At 36.1% G+C, this 18303-nt stretch overlaps 1 protein-coding gene across 1 annotated transcript in view; it reads left to right on the top strand.

The window, feature by feature from the left end:
* The window catches only part of LOC104282385 (probable G-protein coupled receptor 125), a gene marked incomplete at its 3' end in the record, with an annotated part of 200283 nt that overhangs the window by 68003 nt on the left and 113977 nt on the right, over positions 1-18303 (top strand). Inside the window, exons 4-5 of the mRNA XM_009880474.1 lie at positions 1639-1710; positions 2491-2654. Of these exons, the coding sequence (XP_009878776.1) occupies positions 1639-1710; positions 2491-2654 (236 nt within the window). The remainder of the gene's footprint in view (positions 1-1638; positions 1711-2490; positions 2655-18303) is intronic.

The raw sequence follows: 18303 nt of genomic DNA, 5'->3' as shown, positions 1-18303 counted from the left end.
ACCCCCCCCCCCCCCCCCATCCCAGTCTTTTTGCACAGATCTGTCACGTTTGCATTCAGCTTTTGCTTTTTAATACTGCTCGTAAGAGTGATGCATGCTTCATATTCGTATACTCCTGCTTCTACCTATATTTTGCCTCAAAATGGCCCTTTGAGACACTCCCTTTAAATGTTTTATGGCATTTGTCATTTATATTAAAGCTTTTGACAACAGTGTTTTATTAAGTTCTGTTAAAGCAAAAGAGTATTTGGTATATGAAAAAAATAAGTGTAGGACCTTATACGTAAGACTAAAATGTTTTACCTCTGATAAAACAGAAAGCACGTGTTTCTGTTAATGGACTGAGTTAATGGCATAGTAAGTGCTATCAGCTTTGGAGTGCATTAATTTGTTATGTCTGAAATGTTTGCAAACTGGGTGATACAGATGTTTTTAGAACAAATGTCCTTTTAAATCAAGCTAGAGGGGGTTTAAGGATACCTGAAATGGTGGAATTTCACAGCGCTATCCATTTAGAGATATTTTAATACATAACATAAATGATGTGAACTGACAGAACCAGGCATTTGCCAGAACCAGACATCTAGCTTAGAAATACATGTGTTATTGGGGTGATTTAAGAAGATTTCTGAAAGTTTTGTTAGAGAAGAAGCTATTCCCATTGTTGGAGATCCAGATACTGTAATTATGTGTTTCTTGGGCATAGAAGTGTATTGCTTTGTGACTTACACAGCCCTGTGAACATGATCCTAGTTTGCTAATTGTAAGTAGTAATATGGAAACCTCAAACCAGGTCATTGTCAGAAGAATATGAAAGATTATTAAAATTGTCTCGCTGGCTTTGCTCTGACTTTTGAACTGTCAGGAACTCAAGTATGCCAGCACTTGGCAAAAACACTGAAGAAAAGGGTTACGTATTTCTCTGTCACGGTAAAAAGAAACCAAAAACCTCTAAATGGAACACACGTCAGGAATTTTTAGGTTAACATCGCGTAGGTCAGTTCTGGCTAGATATCTTGGTGGATTTCATAGGACCTATGGAAAAGTGCACTGAACCCTGCTGCATCAGCTGTGGAAATGAGAGACAGTTTTTCCCTGTTTCCTAAAATACTGACCAGAGATAAAGCCTTCCTTTGGGCCAAAAGGAATTACCAAATTTCAGACTTGTTGTTCTGTTTGTTTTGCTGTATAAAGCTATTACTGTTTTAAGGAATTGCTTGCATTTTTCTGAGCATTACTAAATTAAAAGTTTTAATTTCCTTACCTTGAAGTGTCATTCTACATATACTATAAAAATACAACATAGGTCTCACTGACTAATCATTGTATGAATATTTTCAATAAAATTCTAGGATATTATCTTCTAGAATTCTATTCTATTAAATATGTATAAATATTCCTGTTTATTAGACTAAGTGAATTGTACGTATACCTGCTGTGAAAATAAAAGTAGTAAAAGTGTATAATTTGATTTGAATATTGCTGTCATTTATGAAAAAGCAATGTACAAATTTAAATAAGTTCTTAATCTTGTCAAGAAAGCAGAATTTCTTAATGAGCATTGGGAAAATTATGCTCTATAACAATTTTGTTTTCTTATTGTGTTTGTTATAACTGACAATTGGGTTTTTTTTCTAGGAATTTGTCAGGGAATATTTTTTCAAGTCTCATGAATGGACTTTTTTCTGAGCTGCTAGCTCTGAAAGCACTGTAAGTATCATTCCTTCTGTTTGGAAATCTGAAACATTCAAGAAAGACATTAGAATAGATAGAGCAGGGTTGAATATGCATTCAAAGAGGATTGTTTCTAGCAGTGCATTCCAAATGTAAAATACTCAGTATTTTGTTATCGATGTCTCTCTCACTATTGATGAGCTGATGTCTTCTACCTGTCCCAGTGAAATGGTAGCACTGACTTCACCCTGTTTCTGACTAGCCCAGTCTAGCCATCCTGACTAGCATCCCTGTTTTTTTGTCCTTTATGATCTTACACCTTTCCACCTTTTCATGCATTACATCATATATGAACTCTAAATACACAAAAACACTCATGTTAAATAATTTTCCTGCAAGTGTAATAACAATTCCCAGTTATTTATATTAAATGTACATCTCTGAGACTTAAAAGTGTATACTGGATGCTTCCATGGTCAAGTTGCTACTTAAAAGTGTTTTTAGTAAGTGAAAGTGTGTTTTAGTATGACTTTCTACAGTAGCACATACTCAAATTTAATTCAGTAGTCAGTGATGCCATTCTGTAACCAAAACCAGAATTCTGGCATAATTTCTTGAAAGTCATTAACAGTGGGGCAATGTGCATTACTTGTCTCAGGATATCTTTGTAATTATACATCTATAATTATGCATCCATAGCTATGCATCTATCCAGAATTAGTTCTCTTTGGGGTTAAATAATTTGAATCTAACAGAAGAAAATATGTTTATGAAAATTGCATGTGTACCAATTGTGATCTCTCTTTGCCTTTCTAGACATTTCAACACTGATTCACTCATTTGTGACTGTAATCTAAAATGGGTCTTGCAATGGGCCAGAAATGCTTCAGTTCGAATAGCAGAGGAAACAGTTTGTGCTTACCCCAGTGCTTTACAAGGACTGTCGTTTCGTAACCTGAAGGAAAACCAGCTGGTTTGTGGTGAGCTGTACTCTTATTTAACATTACAAATTGAAGTGGAATCCGGAGAAAATATTAAAAAACCAGAAATGATGCCAAAAAACTAAAGAGAGTAATAAATCTGACTTGCTTATGGGCACAAGAAATTCAGGTATGCGACACAGAAAATACAACTAAGATTGAAAGAGAATGGAAATAAATACAAGTTTCTTATTTCATACAAAATTATATATATTCATATATATATATATATCTCAAGAACACCACTATCCTTTCTATATATCAGGTAACATGTAATTATGATTTAAAACATTAACCCATGATGGTAGCTCTACACAATATACTGCATGAAACTGAGGATTCCTGCAGGGATTTATAGAACGTTCCTTTCAAGTTATATCTCTGACAGTGTGGCATAAATGTCAGATTTCATTCTGGTATTTATCATTTTTATAAACCTGTAACTATACATTTTAAGACTCAGTCCTGGGGATGAATAGAATTTTTACAGTGAGGTTCAGTTAAGTGAATTCTGTAGTTGAAGATCTATAAGTGAATCGCTTTGGAAAAGATTTCCTACCAGAGCAAACATGATGGATATGGTATGAGGAAGGAAACAAAAAAATATGAATGAGTAAACAAAATTCATCTCACACTGAACACTGTCTAGTAAAGAGCAGACTAAACCAGAGATTTTAAAAGTGTCATATACTGCAGAAAAAACAACATTGCCTAAGATGATGCTGGTGGGTTCCGTAATCAGAAGTATAATTTCACACATACTTGATTAATCACAGAATCTTTGAATCTTTGAATTTCTTGAATGACAGAAAATTGCTGGGATGGTGACTTTGCTAATGTCTTATGGAAACAAAAGGAAAGTCACACTTTTATCCCAGTAGCCACTACAGGAATTATGTGTGTTGCTAACACATTTATAACAGAAGGGAGATCAGAGTTCACTGGAGCAATAACAAAAAATTTGGTTTGAACAGGAAATAGAGGTGTTTACAAGTTGGGAGAGATGTTAAAGGACGCAAATACCAGCTACAGGTGGCCCACTGGCTGAGTTGTTAAGGAAACACAGATACCTGTCTGGAGGCAAATAAGGAATGAGCTCTTGTGAGCGGAAGGCAGAGAAGTTTCCAGTAGTCTGTATTACTCAACATTTGAAAATCTGCAATGCTGCTCAAATATCAAGCTGCCATTTTATATAGACCCAACATGGACATCTTCATAGAGAACCATTTCCCAGCAGGAAAAGTCCTTCTCAAAATGCTGGAATGATCAGAAGAATTGATTAAGGACCGTTAATTGGTATTTTCAGGTTGCCAATGAATATGTGCCCGTGAATTTTACTGGGGAAGTGAAAGCAATTTCTCAGAATTTCGTACTTTAATTCCTAATGGGACACCTCTGATGCAGAATTTATAATGCCCATCTAGTTCTCACTGCTATTTATAATGTCCACAGAACACTTGACAAGGTTTGTAATGACTGCCAATAGCTTGACGCTGCTTTTAATATCCGCAGAGAGCTTCACCATGGTTCTGTTTGCTGAGCCTTCCACCCGCTCTGTAGTGTCTGCCAGGTACTTCACGGTGCTCATAATATCTGTTGGGAAGCTCTCGGTGCCCACAACATTTAGCAATTTCATTTTCAGTAACATAATTTGAACTTAGGCATAATAGAAGGCTGTCTGGCACCAAAATAATAACAGCTATTGAGAATGTTTTAAAAATAGTATGTGTTGAAATATGCATGGAGATAACCAAATTAAGCATATCTGAAAGAAATTAAGAGATTTAAAAACTAAAATCTCCTGCATGTGATCGTCTTCCATACTATCAGACACTTGTCTTTATAGTTATGATCTTCCTTCTATATGCTAAAAGACGCCATGAAGTATCTCACTCACGAGATAAGCAAAGAAAAGAAGAATGGAAGGGAAAAAATAAAAATAGAAGAGAAATGGCAAAGATCTTTGCAGGCAAGTTAGGGAATGAACCAAAAAGTCAAAGTATGTGGAGAGGAAACTAGACAGTAAGAAATCTGAATAGCTACAGGGAGCAATTTGCCATGAGCTTTTTAGATTTATTTTATGGTTTGATGGGAGAAGAAATCATCTTTCAAATTTCTTTCTGGCAAATCTTTCTCATGCATCTGATAATTCACAATAGCCAAAGTGGTCACCCATTGAAAACAGTTAAAAACTTGCTTTGGGGTTTTTTATAAGAGTTAATTTAAGTAACTGCACCATTTTGGAATTCACAGGGTTCTGCTTGCATATTTCATTAACAGTTTATAAGAGCTATTTAAACCTTCTTTAACAAAAATCTCCAACTCTCAGAAAGGTTTGGCTATAAAACGGTTTTTGACAATGTTGGAAATTAGGCTGAAAAGTTAATTTCATGATAAAAGATAATTTTGCCTTTGTCTTCTGCCTTAATTATGAAGGACTGCAATGAATTCATAACACTATGGACAGAGTAACTTTCTGAAAAATGATTGTGAAATTGGCTTCATGCAGTGCCTTGTTACTGTTCCTCCATGACTCCAAATAAAACTTACTCAATTTAGAGGAGGAAAATTACATTTTCCTGAATACCAGTGCTATAAATTCCACCTGAGGTCTGATAGGAGTCTGTGATTTTTCCTTTGCGCACATCATCAGCAGAAATGGATTCTGGAGGCCAAATTCTTCACTCAGGAAAGACCTGCATGAGTTTTTGTCTTAAGGGGATTATGAAAGATTTCTCTTAGAGCTGGGTTTTGATTATTTACACAGATGAATGAGATATTAGAATCTAGTTTCTCAGTCTCAAAGCTGTATTGATGCTATTGAACTAACAGCACTAAGTAGTAAAAGTTCAGTTGTTCTGCAAATTACAATTGACAGATAAGTCTGATGAAGCTATTTTCTGTTAAAAAACATTGACTCATCAAAACAGATGTTTGGAAAAGTGCTGACTTTCTTGTCTCCCCCAATTAGATTTTATTTAAAGTTTAGAAAGTAGTTGACATAATATCAATAATCTTTAGATAAATGATTTGGCTGAAAATGAAGTAAATATTTCCTAAATAATACAAAAAATATTGCAAAGTTCCAAGTATAAAAATAATTTTATAGTGCTTTAAGACATTTTTATTTATTTATTTCCATCCCCCCAAAATTATCTAATTCTCCTGGGACGGAACAGTGTTTCTCCTGCAGGTCTCCTACAAATTAAAGTATTGCTTTTTTCAGATATGTTTTCTCTACAGATGTTTATAAATAAGTAATTGGGACCATGCCATCACTTGTTTTTAATTAAAAAAGGAATTGCTTCAAAAGTAAGAAGATATAAAAGGCTATTAAGAAATTATTTTTTTTGCTTAGCGTTTAATGCATTTAAACATAACAAATTACATTTTTATTCCTTATCATTATTTTTGGTGCAGAGAGTGGATAGGTTTAGTTCTTTTCTTGGTGTCAGTAGCTTTTCAGGTTTATGCAGCCGACTGCCCTAATCTTGGTCATCATGTTGTTTCATGGACTTATAACGCAGACAGGTTAAAAGAACTAGACATAATATCTTGTTAGTTCTCAAGAAGTCTAAATGTAGAGAGGCACCTAGATTTTTTTTCAAGTGACTTGTCTCTGCTCGACCAGATGGTTTGATAGGTACTCATCCACACCATCTCATCACAGCACCTTCAGGCAAGCTAGTTTTGTCGTGTGTCACCCTTCCCATTCTTGTTCCTGTTCCTGTCCTTGCCTTTCCTAGCAGCCTGCCGTAAGGCAGTCTGGCAGTAAGCCTGATAAAGCAATCTTTAACAGCCTCAAACAGCTCTAAGGCCATGTTAGCAGAGCTCAGTCCGGCCCTTTGCATCTCACCCTTTCGTGAAGAATTGGCTAAATGTAATCCCCCAACACCATGGGGGTTTCTCTTTCTCTCTCTGTGTTGATGGAAACCTATGCACAATTCTTTTTCTTGGAATAAATGAATCAGATGCTTGTATCTTTATTATGCTTCTGCACCAAATTTTTTTGTTTCCCACTTCCTTATTTGCTGTGTTGTATTGAATGTGAGAAAATCTCCTTGCACGTTGAAATGCTGCAGGAAAACAGGACAAGAGTTAAGAGAAGTTCTAAAATACTGCATTATTTATTCACCTATATTGTGCACATCTCTAAAAAAAACGTGTCATTGCAATAATTTAATCAACAAAGGCAGACACAGTTAGGAAAGGTAGTATTAATGAGCGTTCTTCATATGCCACCTTCAGTCAAGAAACTTCCAGAGTAAGGAAACAGATATCAACTCAAATGTTAGATCCATTCATTTTAAGATGCAGTCTCAGGGGAAAATATGGTGGAAATAGAACTTGTAAAGCACGGAGTAATGGCAAACAAAATATCACAGCTGAGTCATTTTCTGTTCTTGTATTAACATGGCTGAGACAGCATCTGGATTTACGTAGTGTGTCATCTACCTTAATGGGGGTAGGGTGGCATGCCGAGGCTCAGGAGCCTGTTTTTGAGAGGCTTGGAGTGTCCAGAAGATGGTTTTGAATTTTGTTGGTGCTCTGGGTTCTCCACGTTCATGAAAATCAACTGTAATGTGTTTCACCTGGCTTAGAGGAGTTGTTACAGTGTTATTTTGACAGTATGTATTATGACAAAATATGTGTATTCTTTTGATGGGTAGCGCACCCACTGGTTGTGATGAATAGAACTGTAACTGCTTACATCAAACTTGTAGTGAGAAATTCTTTGGGTTGGTTCATAATTTACTAGTCTTTAGGACTTTCACTATGGATGACAGGGAATGAGTATTCAAAATACATAGCTGGAGTTTTATCTGTATAAGATCTGTATGATTAGGTTTCTAGGATGCCTTAGGGGGCTGTCTACTGAGAAAAGTGTTAACACTAAGGAAGTATAAAAATCCATCCTGCTGTTTTAAAGAAGGGAAAATAATAGCTACAAGTTGCGAGTGTCCAACAGTGTTTGAATTATTACTCAGTCTCTGAATTCTGTAAACTACCATAGTTTAAAGTGTTAGCTCATGAGTGAAATTAGCAACTTATGACTCATAAAATATTATTTAAATGCGCTTTTTTGATATAATAGACTCCTTCCTTAGGAGAGATACTTCAAAGGGAGGAATACAAATCAAAGGGATAGATTGTTTTCTAGCTTCTGTGTTCTGCAATACAATTCATTAAATGTTTCATAAAAAATATAAATAGTATATTGGGAGGGAAGGGATATAGTTGTTAGGGAATTGCTCGTACCTAACCAGCAGCTTGCTTTTTGTAGTTTGCCTCACTTCACCAAGAATCAGAGCATTCAACTGCTAAAGGAGCAGAGTCAGGTTAAAACATAAGCACTTTCTGCTCTGATGCTCTGTACCTGTTCCCACTGAAAGGGGCGCAAAGCAAAAAAAGAAGAGGGTACATTTATACGCTTTATGCACTTTTCTGCTTGTGTTCTTAGAGGTTTCTTGACCATTTTAATTTCTTACATAAAAACGTATGAAGTACTTTCATCCTTACTCACCTACTCTTACCTTACTCTTACTTGCTTCAGCTACTCCTTCCTTACCATCTCACTCTCTGCAATTCTCATGCTTAAATATGAGCAGAACATTAAGGCATATTTCTCTCGGGCCACATGCAGCTCCCTAGTCTATTTTCATAAGTAATTTTTTTGCAATCTTACCAAAAATGCTACAAAAATTCAGAACATTCAAGATATTTTAAATCAATTACAGTAATACCACTGGGAAAAAAAGAGAACATTTTCTTTTCTATACTTCCTGTATAAAGTACTTTGATTTTCTGAAGTAGCTTTTTTTTTTTCTTTTTTCTTGACATATGTTCCTAAAATACAGCATGGCTTTAACTGCTTTCTCAGCAATGGTGGAATAGCCATGTTTTAGGTGCTAGATATGTATTGTAAACTCCCTTCTTCCACCTGAAACATGATGTACATGAACATCATTTTCCCCTCATCCCTAGGAGAGTAAGTCTGTTTCCACTGTGCAATAGTAAGACCTTTGAAAGAAATATGTACTTTTAAAATGCCAAAAGTAGAAAAAAAAATAAATTCATATTGGGAAAGTCTATCTGTGAAAGGAGACTTTTTCAACAACAGCCTAAAAATCAACTGAATGCGTTCAACTTCATTCTGCATCAGCTTTAAAGAGTCCTGTCACATATTTTGTGCTAGGAATACCAAGTGAGAAATGAGATTTGTTTTCTTTTTTCATATGGTGACAAAAATTATTTATCTACATTGGCTTTCGAGTCTTAAAATGATAATTGTATACATCTATACATAGATTGTTCTTGTAAGTTTTCTTTCCTACTTGAAATGTATTGCAATAAGAAATACTGGCTCAAAGTTAACGAGAAACATTTTTCCTTCGTTTATTTCTCTCATAGTACACACAACATTTTTTTGGTCTCTTTTGTTATTTGGTTAAACTTAGGAATGGGCTTGATATTATTGTTTCAACCATTTCTTTCTTCATTTACAAGTCCTTCTTACTACATTAACACAATGTAAATATTGAACTGTGGGCTTTTTTTCAGTATTAGTAACTGACTAAACTCAGAATCTCAAGTACAAAGAATGATGGATTAATTATCCAGATTTAGATTCCAGTCCTGCAGTTTCTTGGCAGCCTACAGATAGCCTGCTGCATTCATGCGGAGCATCATTGTCTTCCAGAATATGCAGTATCAAGACTTTAGCTCCAATTCTGCAGGGAGTGCCTAATCATATGAATAGGTCTAATTATATTGAAATAGGAATATTCCCGTTAGTAACCTTGCACAGGATTAGGCTTTGCAAGATAGTGATACAATTAGCTGTAGTTAAATCCTCTTGCAATTGTTTCTATTTTACAATGTTAGGAATTCAGGATTTTCTTTAATAACAAAATATGGATAATAACAGAATGTCTATAAATCAAATAATTTAACTGTACATTTTTGGTCTTTCAAAGATGGCAATGATAGATTCATTTTCTATCAGAGCTAAGTGGCCCATTTTAAATATCAAAGTTTTCAATAGATAACCATTTGGTATCATGAAACCAACAATGCTCCAACCTTTTGGTTCCAAAATCTAGATTTTTCATCCTAATATGATCAGTCTCAAACTGGAAAAAAAAAAAAGGAATATGGTGCCCTATATTTAATATTAAACATTATCATCTACTTTCTTTAGTAGTAATTTAGAACGCTGCTGCAAGGTTGAGGGCACAAAATTAATAACATTTAAAACTTATAAGTATGAAATAACACAAGTATTATAATGGTCACTTGAGAAACTTAAAGGATGAGGTTTTACTACTGTGTATTTTCTTGCATCTATGCTCACACACGAAAATATAATTCAACAGAAATTTTCACCCCTGAAATCTTGCTGATTTAGATGCTAGAAATGTATCCTTTTTTTTTTCTTCCCATAGCTTACTCTTAAACTGTATCAGCCATTTTTAATGTACAGTTTTGTCTGATTTTCTACATTTTCTTTGCCTGCTTGTTCCAAAAAGCATTCAAAATAACTAAAGGAAAATTTAGCTAAGATGTAGTGAGGAGAGTATCAGTGAAACAAAGCTTCTTTAATCTTCAAAACTTCTGCCCTTGGAGACTTGACGGGCCGTGTCCAAAAACTAGTTGCTCATGAGCAAAGCAATGGTAAAACAGCCAGCCTTGACCAAGGCCTGTGGATTATCCTGGAAGATATATTCTTTATTCTTAACATGGTAACATGTACTTTAAAAGACTAGGGTTAAATTTTATACTGGTAATGCCTAGATAAAATCATATAAGCTTCTTTGCCGCACCTGTGTTAATACTGTCCCGCTAGCAGCACTGATTACAGTTTGGTGTAAGTAATCTTAATTGTTCTCATGGGAAAGTTCCTTATAAAGCCTCCATCCTAACATCCTCTGTTCTAATTAAGTGAAGTATACCATAGTGATATTTCACAGTTTTATAGCACATTTCATCATATAGCACTTCCTTTAATATATCTATAAAAATGGCTGTAGAGAGCTGCAGTTTCTGACACTGTCAGCTGGGCTGAGAAGAGTTTGGAATGGAAAAATCTCATACAAGGACTGGGACGAGTCCTTACTTGAACAGAACTGTCACTTGTTCACCATTTCTTATGACTTTTGCATCTCTCTTTCATTCGGCATTCTTGCAGTATAGATGGGTACTCATGCAGCCTGCTGGACTCTGGGCAATTAAGGGCAATCATTGCCACTCTCGGGGCCTTCCTGCTGCCACGCTTCCTTGGTCTAAGTGTGTAGCAATGAGATGAAAATAAAAAGAAGGTGGCTAGTGGTGCTTAAGGTTTGGAAAGATGAGTGCTACCACAGCATTTCCCAGATAGATAAAGCTAATCAATATATTTTGTAGAGCTAGGTGTTTTATCCATGCCACTGCTCAGCCATTTTTATTAACTGCAAGCTGTAATGAGTGTGCACAGCCATGAGCCTGCCAGCTTGCTTGCCATAAGGATAATTTGAGTAATCAAAATTAGCTTTCTAGCAATGGCTTCTGACTCTTGCCAATGAAGAAATTTGTGTTGATGAATCTTCCAATACCGTAGCTGTCAATATGTCACGGTCTTCAAGTTTTGGGATGTGGCAAATAATCGAATGCTCCCCAGCTTCAAAAGTAGACTTCTGGGACAATTTGAAAATAAGAAATTGAAAAGTGGCAGTGGTTTTATTTGATAAGAAAGAAATCGGTGATGAGAAAACTCTTTTTACATTTCTGCTAGCTATGCCAATGCAAGGCATGGGCTCTATTTTGCCTGCATGCAGACAATATATTTGATTAACTGATTAACTGGAATGGAACCTTGAATTTCCTATTGTGGAAATTTTTCAAGTAGCTGTTGCCATTTTACAAATGAATGTTATGATATTTGGCATTTATGTTAAATGCTATTAAGTGAAACCTTCTACCTCGTTATTTCTCTACCTCTACTTTCCTACCAAGTAAATCACTGCTATCATCAGCAAATAAGAAAGTGCTTTCCACTGCTGCCTCACTTAAAATGGTTGTATTGGACACAGCACACACCAGTCACTAGACCCAGTGCAAAAATGATAATTTATTTTCACAGGGACTTATAAATTTGGGGGAAACTCCTGTAGAGAAAGACAGGTGGAAAAACTTTGTCGTGGCTGGACTTGTCATCCACCTGCTGAGTGCTGGCTGAGACCTGTGTGGCTTGGATTTGCTAAAAGTGACTAGATTTGAATTGTAATTTTTCCAGCTCAGCCTTCCTTAGTTTCTACACAGGTGTATCTTATTTTAATTAAATAATTCTGAGAAGTTGTGGAATCTAAGTGCTTCTCAGTGAGGCTGTCATCCAAAGCTATGATTGTAGCTCTTCTTGGCGTAACTGCACCGAATTTAATCTTCTGTTTTGTAGATATGGAGTATATTTATGAGGTTAGCTAACCCAGATAACTGAAGCACCAGTAGCAGTGGACTGTGACAGCCTGGGCTCGCCGTACTTCTAACTCAGGATAAATCCTGGGATTGCTACTTCTGTTTAGCTCCCTGCAGCACCATTCTTATCGGTGCCTCAGTCCACTGACTCTGCCATGCCTGCTCAGGAGACATATACCTTTTCTCTCTCTTTTTATCAACTTTGATAGCTTTACAGAAGTTTGCAGGAGTAAAATGCAATACAAAATTTGTAACTTAAGGAAAACAGCATACATGTCTGAAGTCTTGCTCTTTGGTTAGTAGCTACCATTGCAGTGTAGCACTTAGCACTGCAAAATAAATATAAAGCCTGTGATTTAATTATGAGATGCTGGAAAAAAAATACATCTGCTTTATGCTCCTGTCTGAAAAGCATGTAGGAGGGTGAAAGGGACTGATAAAATGGTGTGGAATACGCCTTGCCCTGCCAGTATTATGAAGTTGGTGGAAATAAGAAGCTACTACACAAACAGAAGTTCCATTTTTTTCTGCAGTGAGTGGTAAATTAATATGATACAAAGCTTTCTTGTCCCAGGCCCGAAAGACTTTTCTTATTTTTATGTGTTTAATACATGTTGGCATCTGTATTTTCTTGATATTATGTTAAAATTGGAGCCAGGCAAAGCTTTTATTAAAACTGAAGCTTGGCTCCAGTTCTGTACTCATTCTTGACTTCCTTGGCATATGGCGCTGTCTCTGATCTTCTACACTAAATCTTTCGTTATTGTCAGCAAATTTTGCAATACAGAAATTGACGTTGGTGTACTGGTACCTCCCCTTCTTGGCAAAACTGGCTTCGGAGCAATTCAGATCATTTTCTTTTCTTCGGTTCCATTCAGTAAACATCAACGAATATAATTTGCTGTGTCAGCAATGCAAATTTTTAACTAATGTTTTTCAATTTGTTTTTCCTCATCTGTCCTTTTTATTGGACAAGTTCCTTTACTTTGTCCTCACTTCCAGCTTCTCCCCACTGTGCTTTCCATGCACATTTCTTTCCCACTGAGATTGTATACAAATATTAGAGCTCTAACTCACACTTTTGTCAGCAGGACGTGCCGCACTCTGTAGGCACGCACAGTTCAAATAAAAAGCCCATTGGCAATACAATAAATCAAGTGATTAACAAGAAGCACAATGCCAACCTCTGCCTTTTTTCTGTCCCAGAAGCTTGTGGTGCACTGTAGCAAACTGAATTTCTACCAAGAGAGAGGCAGAAGTCAATGGTGTGTCCTGAGATGTCAGCTCCGTAATACTGCACTCGTGTGGGCAACCTGGAGAAACCTGTGGCATTTCCTATTTCTGACCGTGTAAAAGCTGCCAGTGTCAAACAAAGCCAGTTAATGAGGGCCAGAAAATGTACAGCAGAAAGCTGTGTCTACAGTAAACTGAACAGGGGAATGCTCTAGTGTAGTAACCAGGATTCTGCACTTAGTAGCTAGTTAGCTCTAGAGAGTGGTGCTGCCCAGGTTACAGTTCATGCAGGACAAAGTGCAACAGGTAGGATGTAACTTCATTTTTCTCTTATCACGTCTCCAGTACCGTGTGCTGTTCGTGTTGGCCAATGACTAGCCAACTTTCTGTAGTGTTCAGACAAATCTATTGCACAGGCCAGTTGCGCTTACAGACTTACTTTTGATCATTCACCCAGAAAACAGTAGTGTCCACTCATAACTGCATACATTCTAAATGGGCGACACTTGGTATGTTATGTGTTTTACAAACATTTGTATTCCATATATGTCCAGTGACAGCAGTATTTTCTTCACATTCTTCTCCTTTCCATCTTTTAAGACAGTGAACAAAAAAGCAGGCCAAAATTAGAAGGAAAATAGAACTATTTTTAAAATCTCAAGAACTGAATTGTAAGGAAAAAGGCAGAAAGTATTTAATGTATGTGCATGTGTGTGACATAAATTGTTTTATAAAGATATTAAGGGGTATATGCATTGGAACATTTCCTAAGAGCTTCAGTGCACCTTGCTGTTTTTCTGGTTTAGCTAATGGTTATTAAAATAATTTCTATCTTCTTTTTCAACTTTATATGAGTCTTGGGGCACTGCGTGCATTAAAATGTGCACGGATATCCTTTCTGTGAGAAGGACTCTGAAGTGATATTCTAATTCAGTGGTATTTGGGTAACCTGATTCCTCCTCCATATGTCCTCAGTCTTCTAGTCTAGAGCTAATCTGAAATACAAGACTGGATAGCATAAAGAATCCAACCTTCAGTCAACAAAACCCTTTTCTGCTGAGAAGTGAAAGATAAAGAAAAAGATGTAATTACTGTAATGACGGGTTAGACCTTTAGATTCATGCTGCAATCAGTGATTCCTGTGGTGCTCTGCCGCAATCATGGTTTAGTGCTGACTAGAGAGACAAGACAGGTAAGGACTGTAAAACACTCCACCAGCCCTTCATCTAAATGCCTATAGGAGAGTCACACCTCTCATTTGCAGATGGTGGTGCTGGCTCCAAACTTGAGGGCAGCAGAGTGGGTTGTCTTGGAAGGCGAATCTTGGAATATTTTTATATATGTGAAAATTAAATAAGTAAAATCCCCCATAGTTAGCCCCTCCTCTCCCAGGATACAATAGTAAACTGCAAATTATTTTTAATCTTATGGGGCTGTTGTATCTGCCATACGCACACACGCACACATATATATGAGTGTCAGAGATGATGTATATTTATTTGGTCTTTAGTAATCACATAATCAAACGGAGAATTTCTCTTGTGTTAGGGATATGATTGCCAGAGCTGTAATATTTCAAGTGCTGTCAAATCAATGCCAAAATCATTCCAAATACTTTCAGAATTTCTGCCTTTCTTACTTCTTACTTTATTCTCAAAGTCAAGCTTGAAAACGTGTGTACAGCATTAGTAAATGCTTTTATTTTTATTCTGAATTTGAAGGATTGTTGGATTATGGATTTAAAATAAGTATTTCCAGCTGATGCTGATGGAACTATACAATCATTTTTTAGACATTCAGGATAAAGACTATTGGCCCTAATCCTGAAACTCTTATTGATGCAATTAATCCTCATATCTGTGAGCTGTGTCACTGAAGTCAACTGGAACTTTTTGCTTAAGTAATAGTTGCAGAATCAGCTTCAGTCTTTTAAATTGTGATTATCCCTGGAAAACACCTGAAGATTAGCTCTGGTAATCATTTTTTGTAGACATCACACAGATTAAAAGCAGATGTTTTATAGAGGTACTTAAGTGGACCTTCCATGCTCTGCAAATGTCACAATCCATAGAAATTTTACTAGTTTCACTTTGAAAATGAGTTTGCAGCATTATTTGTCCATTTGGCCAGTCCAGATATGTACATTGTGAAAGGGTTCCGCTGGTCAGAGGATATCCTAGCCTAACAGCAAACCAAAGGTGTGTTTCGTTCACTTTGCGTCTTTGTTGGCACTTTGAAGGATTTGCAAAGAAAAAGAAAATGAGCAGATTGTTTATATGACTGATGTCAATCTAAGGATCATTTTCTCCTTTTTTTGATATGCAGCAGTAAAAAAAGGTTTTATTTATTTCTGATCATTAATTGACAAACTGTGTACAGAACACTTCATTCCCACTCCATTTCTGGGTTTGGTGATTCCCAAGGCTGAGCAACAGAAGTGATACAGAGACAGCCTTAAAGACCAACTATAAAGGCAGAGATAAACTCAAAGTTATAGTGTTACACTACATCCGTATGCCAGGCAAGTTGTTTAGCTTGACTTAAGAAAACTGATACTATAGTTTGCACTCTTCTACTGCATAGCCTCATGACAGAACGTGTCACTCACTGCATGACCAAAAACATTTGGCAAGATACAATATCCTCAGTTAAAATTACTGTATTCAGGCGAAATATTTTATTTCTGTGAGGACTATATATTGCTGTTGTACTTGTGACAGTATGTTAATTTTTCTGGACTCCATTTTCATAACCATTCCATTAATTTATGGCTAAATTCCCACACCATAACTTTTCCTTATATTCCATAATTGACTTTGTAATGCAACATAAAGATCGCAGCCTTTTGGAGAGAGAGGCTATCTCCATCTTCTAGTAAAAACATTTAATGTCAATGACTGAGACCAAGCCTGTAGCTATTATGAATGAGGTATTAATCTGGTTTACTTTCCCTTCTTCTAGTTAGAAGCCAAAGATAATATGAAAACACCAGGTATGTTTCAAGGAATTTTTAGTAATGCATTCATGTCCACGAATAATAGGCACAATCAGAAGATACACTACAGGATGTATACACAAGTCAGGAGGGATTTCTGAAGCCTGCCCCTTATAGTCACAGCAGACTTACAACATTTCACAGATAGCAGCTAGCTCCTTAATCCCCTGTGTCCTTCTCCCGGACAGCAATATCACAAATTCACTCATGTACAAATCCTGTGTATTATGCTGGCTAGCATTCTTACTCTATAAAAAAAAGGAGAAGTGATCCCTTTCACTGTTTATTCAAAGCAGGTGATGAATATATGATTCAACATTTAAATTCCCCAGTAATATTGAGAGCCCAAAGCTAGGTTTATAAAGGCAGCTTCTCACAATTTAAGTGTTCCAAAGACAACATCTGCATGACATAAAGAAGTGTGTTAGGGTGGGATGCTGAGTAAGGAGAAGAACAAACACTACTGGTTGTCCACAAATTTTAGCAATTGTAGAACCAGTGATTATGGCTTGCAATCTGGTTAGGCATGGTTAAGTTCGTCTGTATGTATTATGGGCAATAAAGGATTTTAAAGAGAAAGTTTAAGGACGATAAAATCATGAGCAGTGAAATGGGAAAAAAAATGTTAAAGTACTTGTCAGAAAAATAGGTGTTTGAGATAGTCACTAGTGGTTCAAATGTGGAAAGGTGACCTTTCAACTGACAACCCTGTAGGCTGGCCAGATGTTAATGAGAGGGCTTTAAATGAAAACAGAAGAAAAATAAGGAAGAAGACCATCTAGCTTTAAAATTCTCTTTCCTCATCAAGGTAAAAGGATTTCCAAGGTGCAAGACTGCGGGCATTTTGTCTAAGATGAGATCACAGTAGTGAAGTTGTAAAGTGACCCAGGCTCACTCAGTTGCTTTGGCATTGCAGGCTGAGGTAAAAAGGTTGTATTTTAGGAATTATTGTGCAAGATGTTCAAGGTAGTGTGTTCATCAGTCACATATGTGAGTTCTTAGTATTTTTAGCACCTTTAGAAGTTTGTGCGATGATAAAAAGGTATCAACGGTAGTAATTTTCTTCACTTGCCTAAGCTGACTATATCAGAAAAAAAGAAAATAAGGTTTTCCTTTATTCCTTATTATCCCATAGAAGATGATCTTCTTTCTTTAAATGCAGAGCCTCTGTTTCAATTACCTTTCCTAAAATGCTCCTTTTCAATGTTCTGCTATTGATTTAAAGAAATAGCATTAATCTCAAAATGTATAGAAAATATTTTGCAGACATTGTGTTAAGGTAGGTTCAGGATCTAGAAATAAAAATGGAAGTAAACATATACTGTCTAGAGATTCAGTCTCTACACGCACTGCAGGATTGAAGGTTATAGTCTTCAATTACTGCTAAATCTATAAAAGAAGACTTTCAGGAGTCCCAAAAATGCATATGGTTTCTAAATCTACAACACTATTTATTTTTTAATTGTTTTAAGGCATTTGGGTATGTGATTATGGCAGCTGTTTTTTGTAAAATTCTGCTTAGAATAAGGATATGCAATATTCTTATTATTAGGGTATTTCTTGGGGAAAGACAGGAGAGATAAAATTCATAAAATAAGGATGGTGAAAAGCACTCCACTATTAAAAAGTAGAAAGAGCTATTCAGATAAATATTTAATGTGGAGTAAACATCTAGAGAGTAAAGACAACTTGTGGAAGAGGCAGAAGGAAGTAAGTAAATGGAAATGAGAAATCACAGGGACAGTTGAACTTCAGGGGAAAGTTTAACTTTTGTTTTTAGCCTTATAATTATCCAAATCCCAGGCACATGAGATACTTTAGGCTCTTCAGAGTGAGTAAATTTTGTTCTGGAGCACAGTGGGAATTTCACCCACTGACAGTGAAGTGGTCTTAAAAACGTTAACTGAACCTATACTAATAGCTGTATTTTTTCTTTAATTGGAAGACTGATTTTTTTTTTATCCCCCCCCC

Source organism: Charadrius vociferus, unplaced genomic scaffold, assembly GCF_000708025.1.
Source record: "Charadrius vociferus isolate BGI_N301 unplaced genomic scaffold, ASM70802v2 scaffold443, whole genome shotgun sequence".
NCBI lineage: Eukaryota > Metazoa > Chordata > Aves > Charadriiformes > Charadriidae > Charadrius > Charadrius vociferus.
This window is presented reverse-complemented; position numbering and strand designations above follow the sequence as displayed.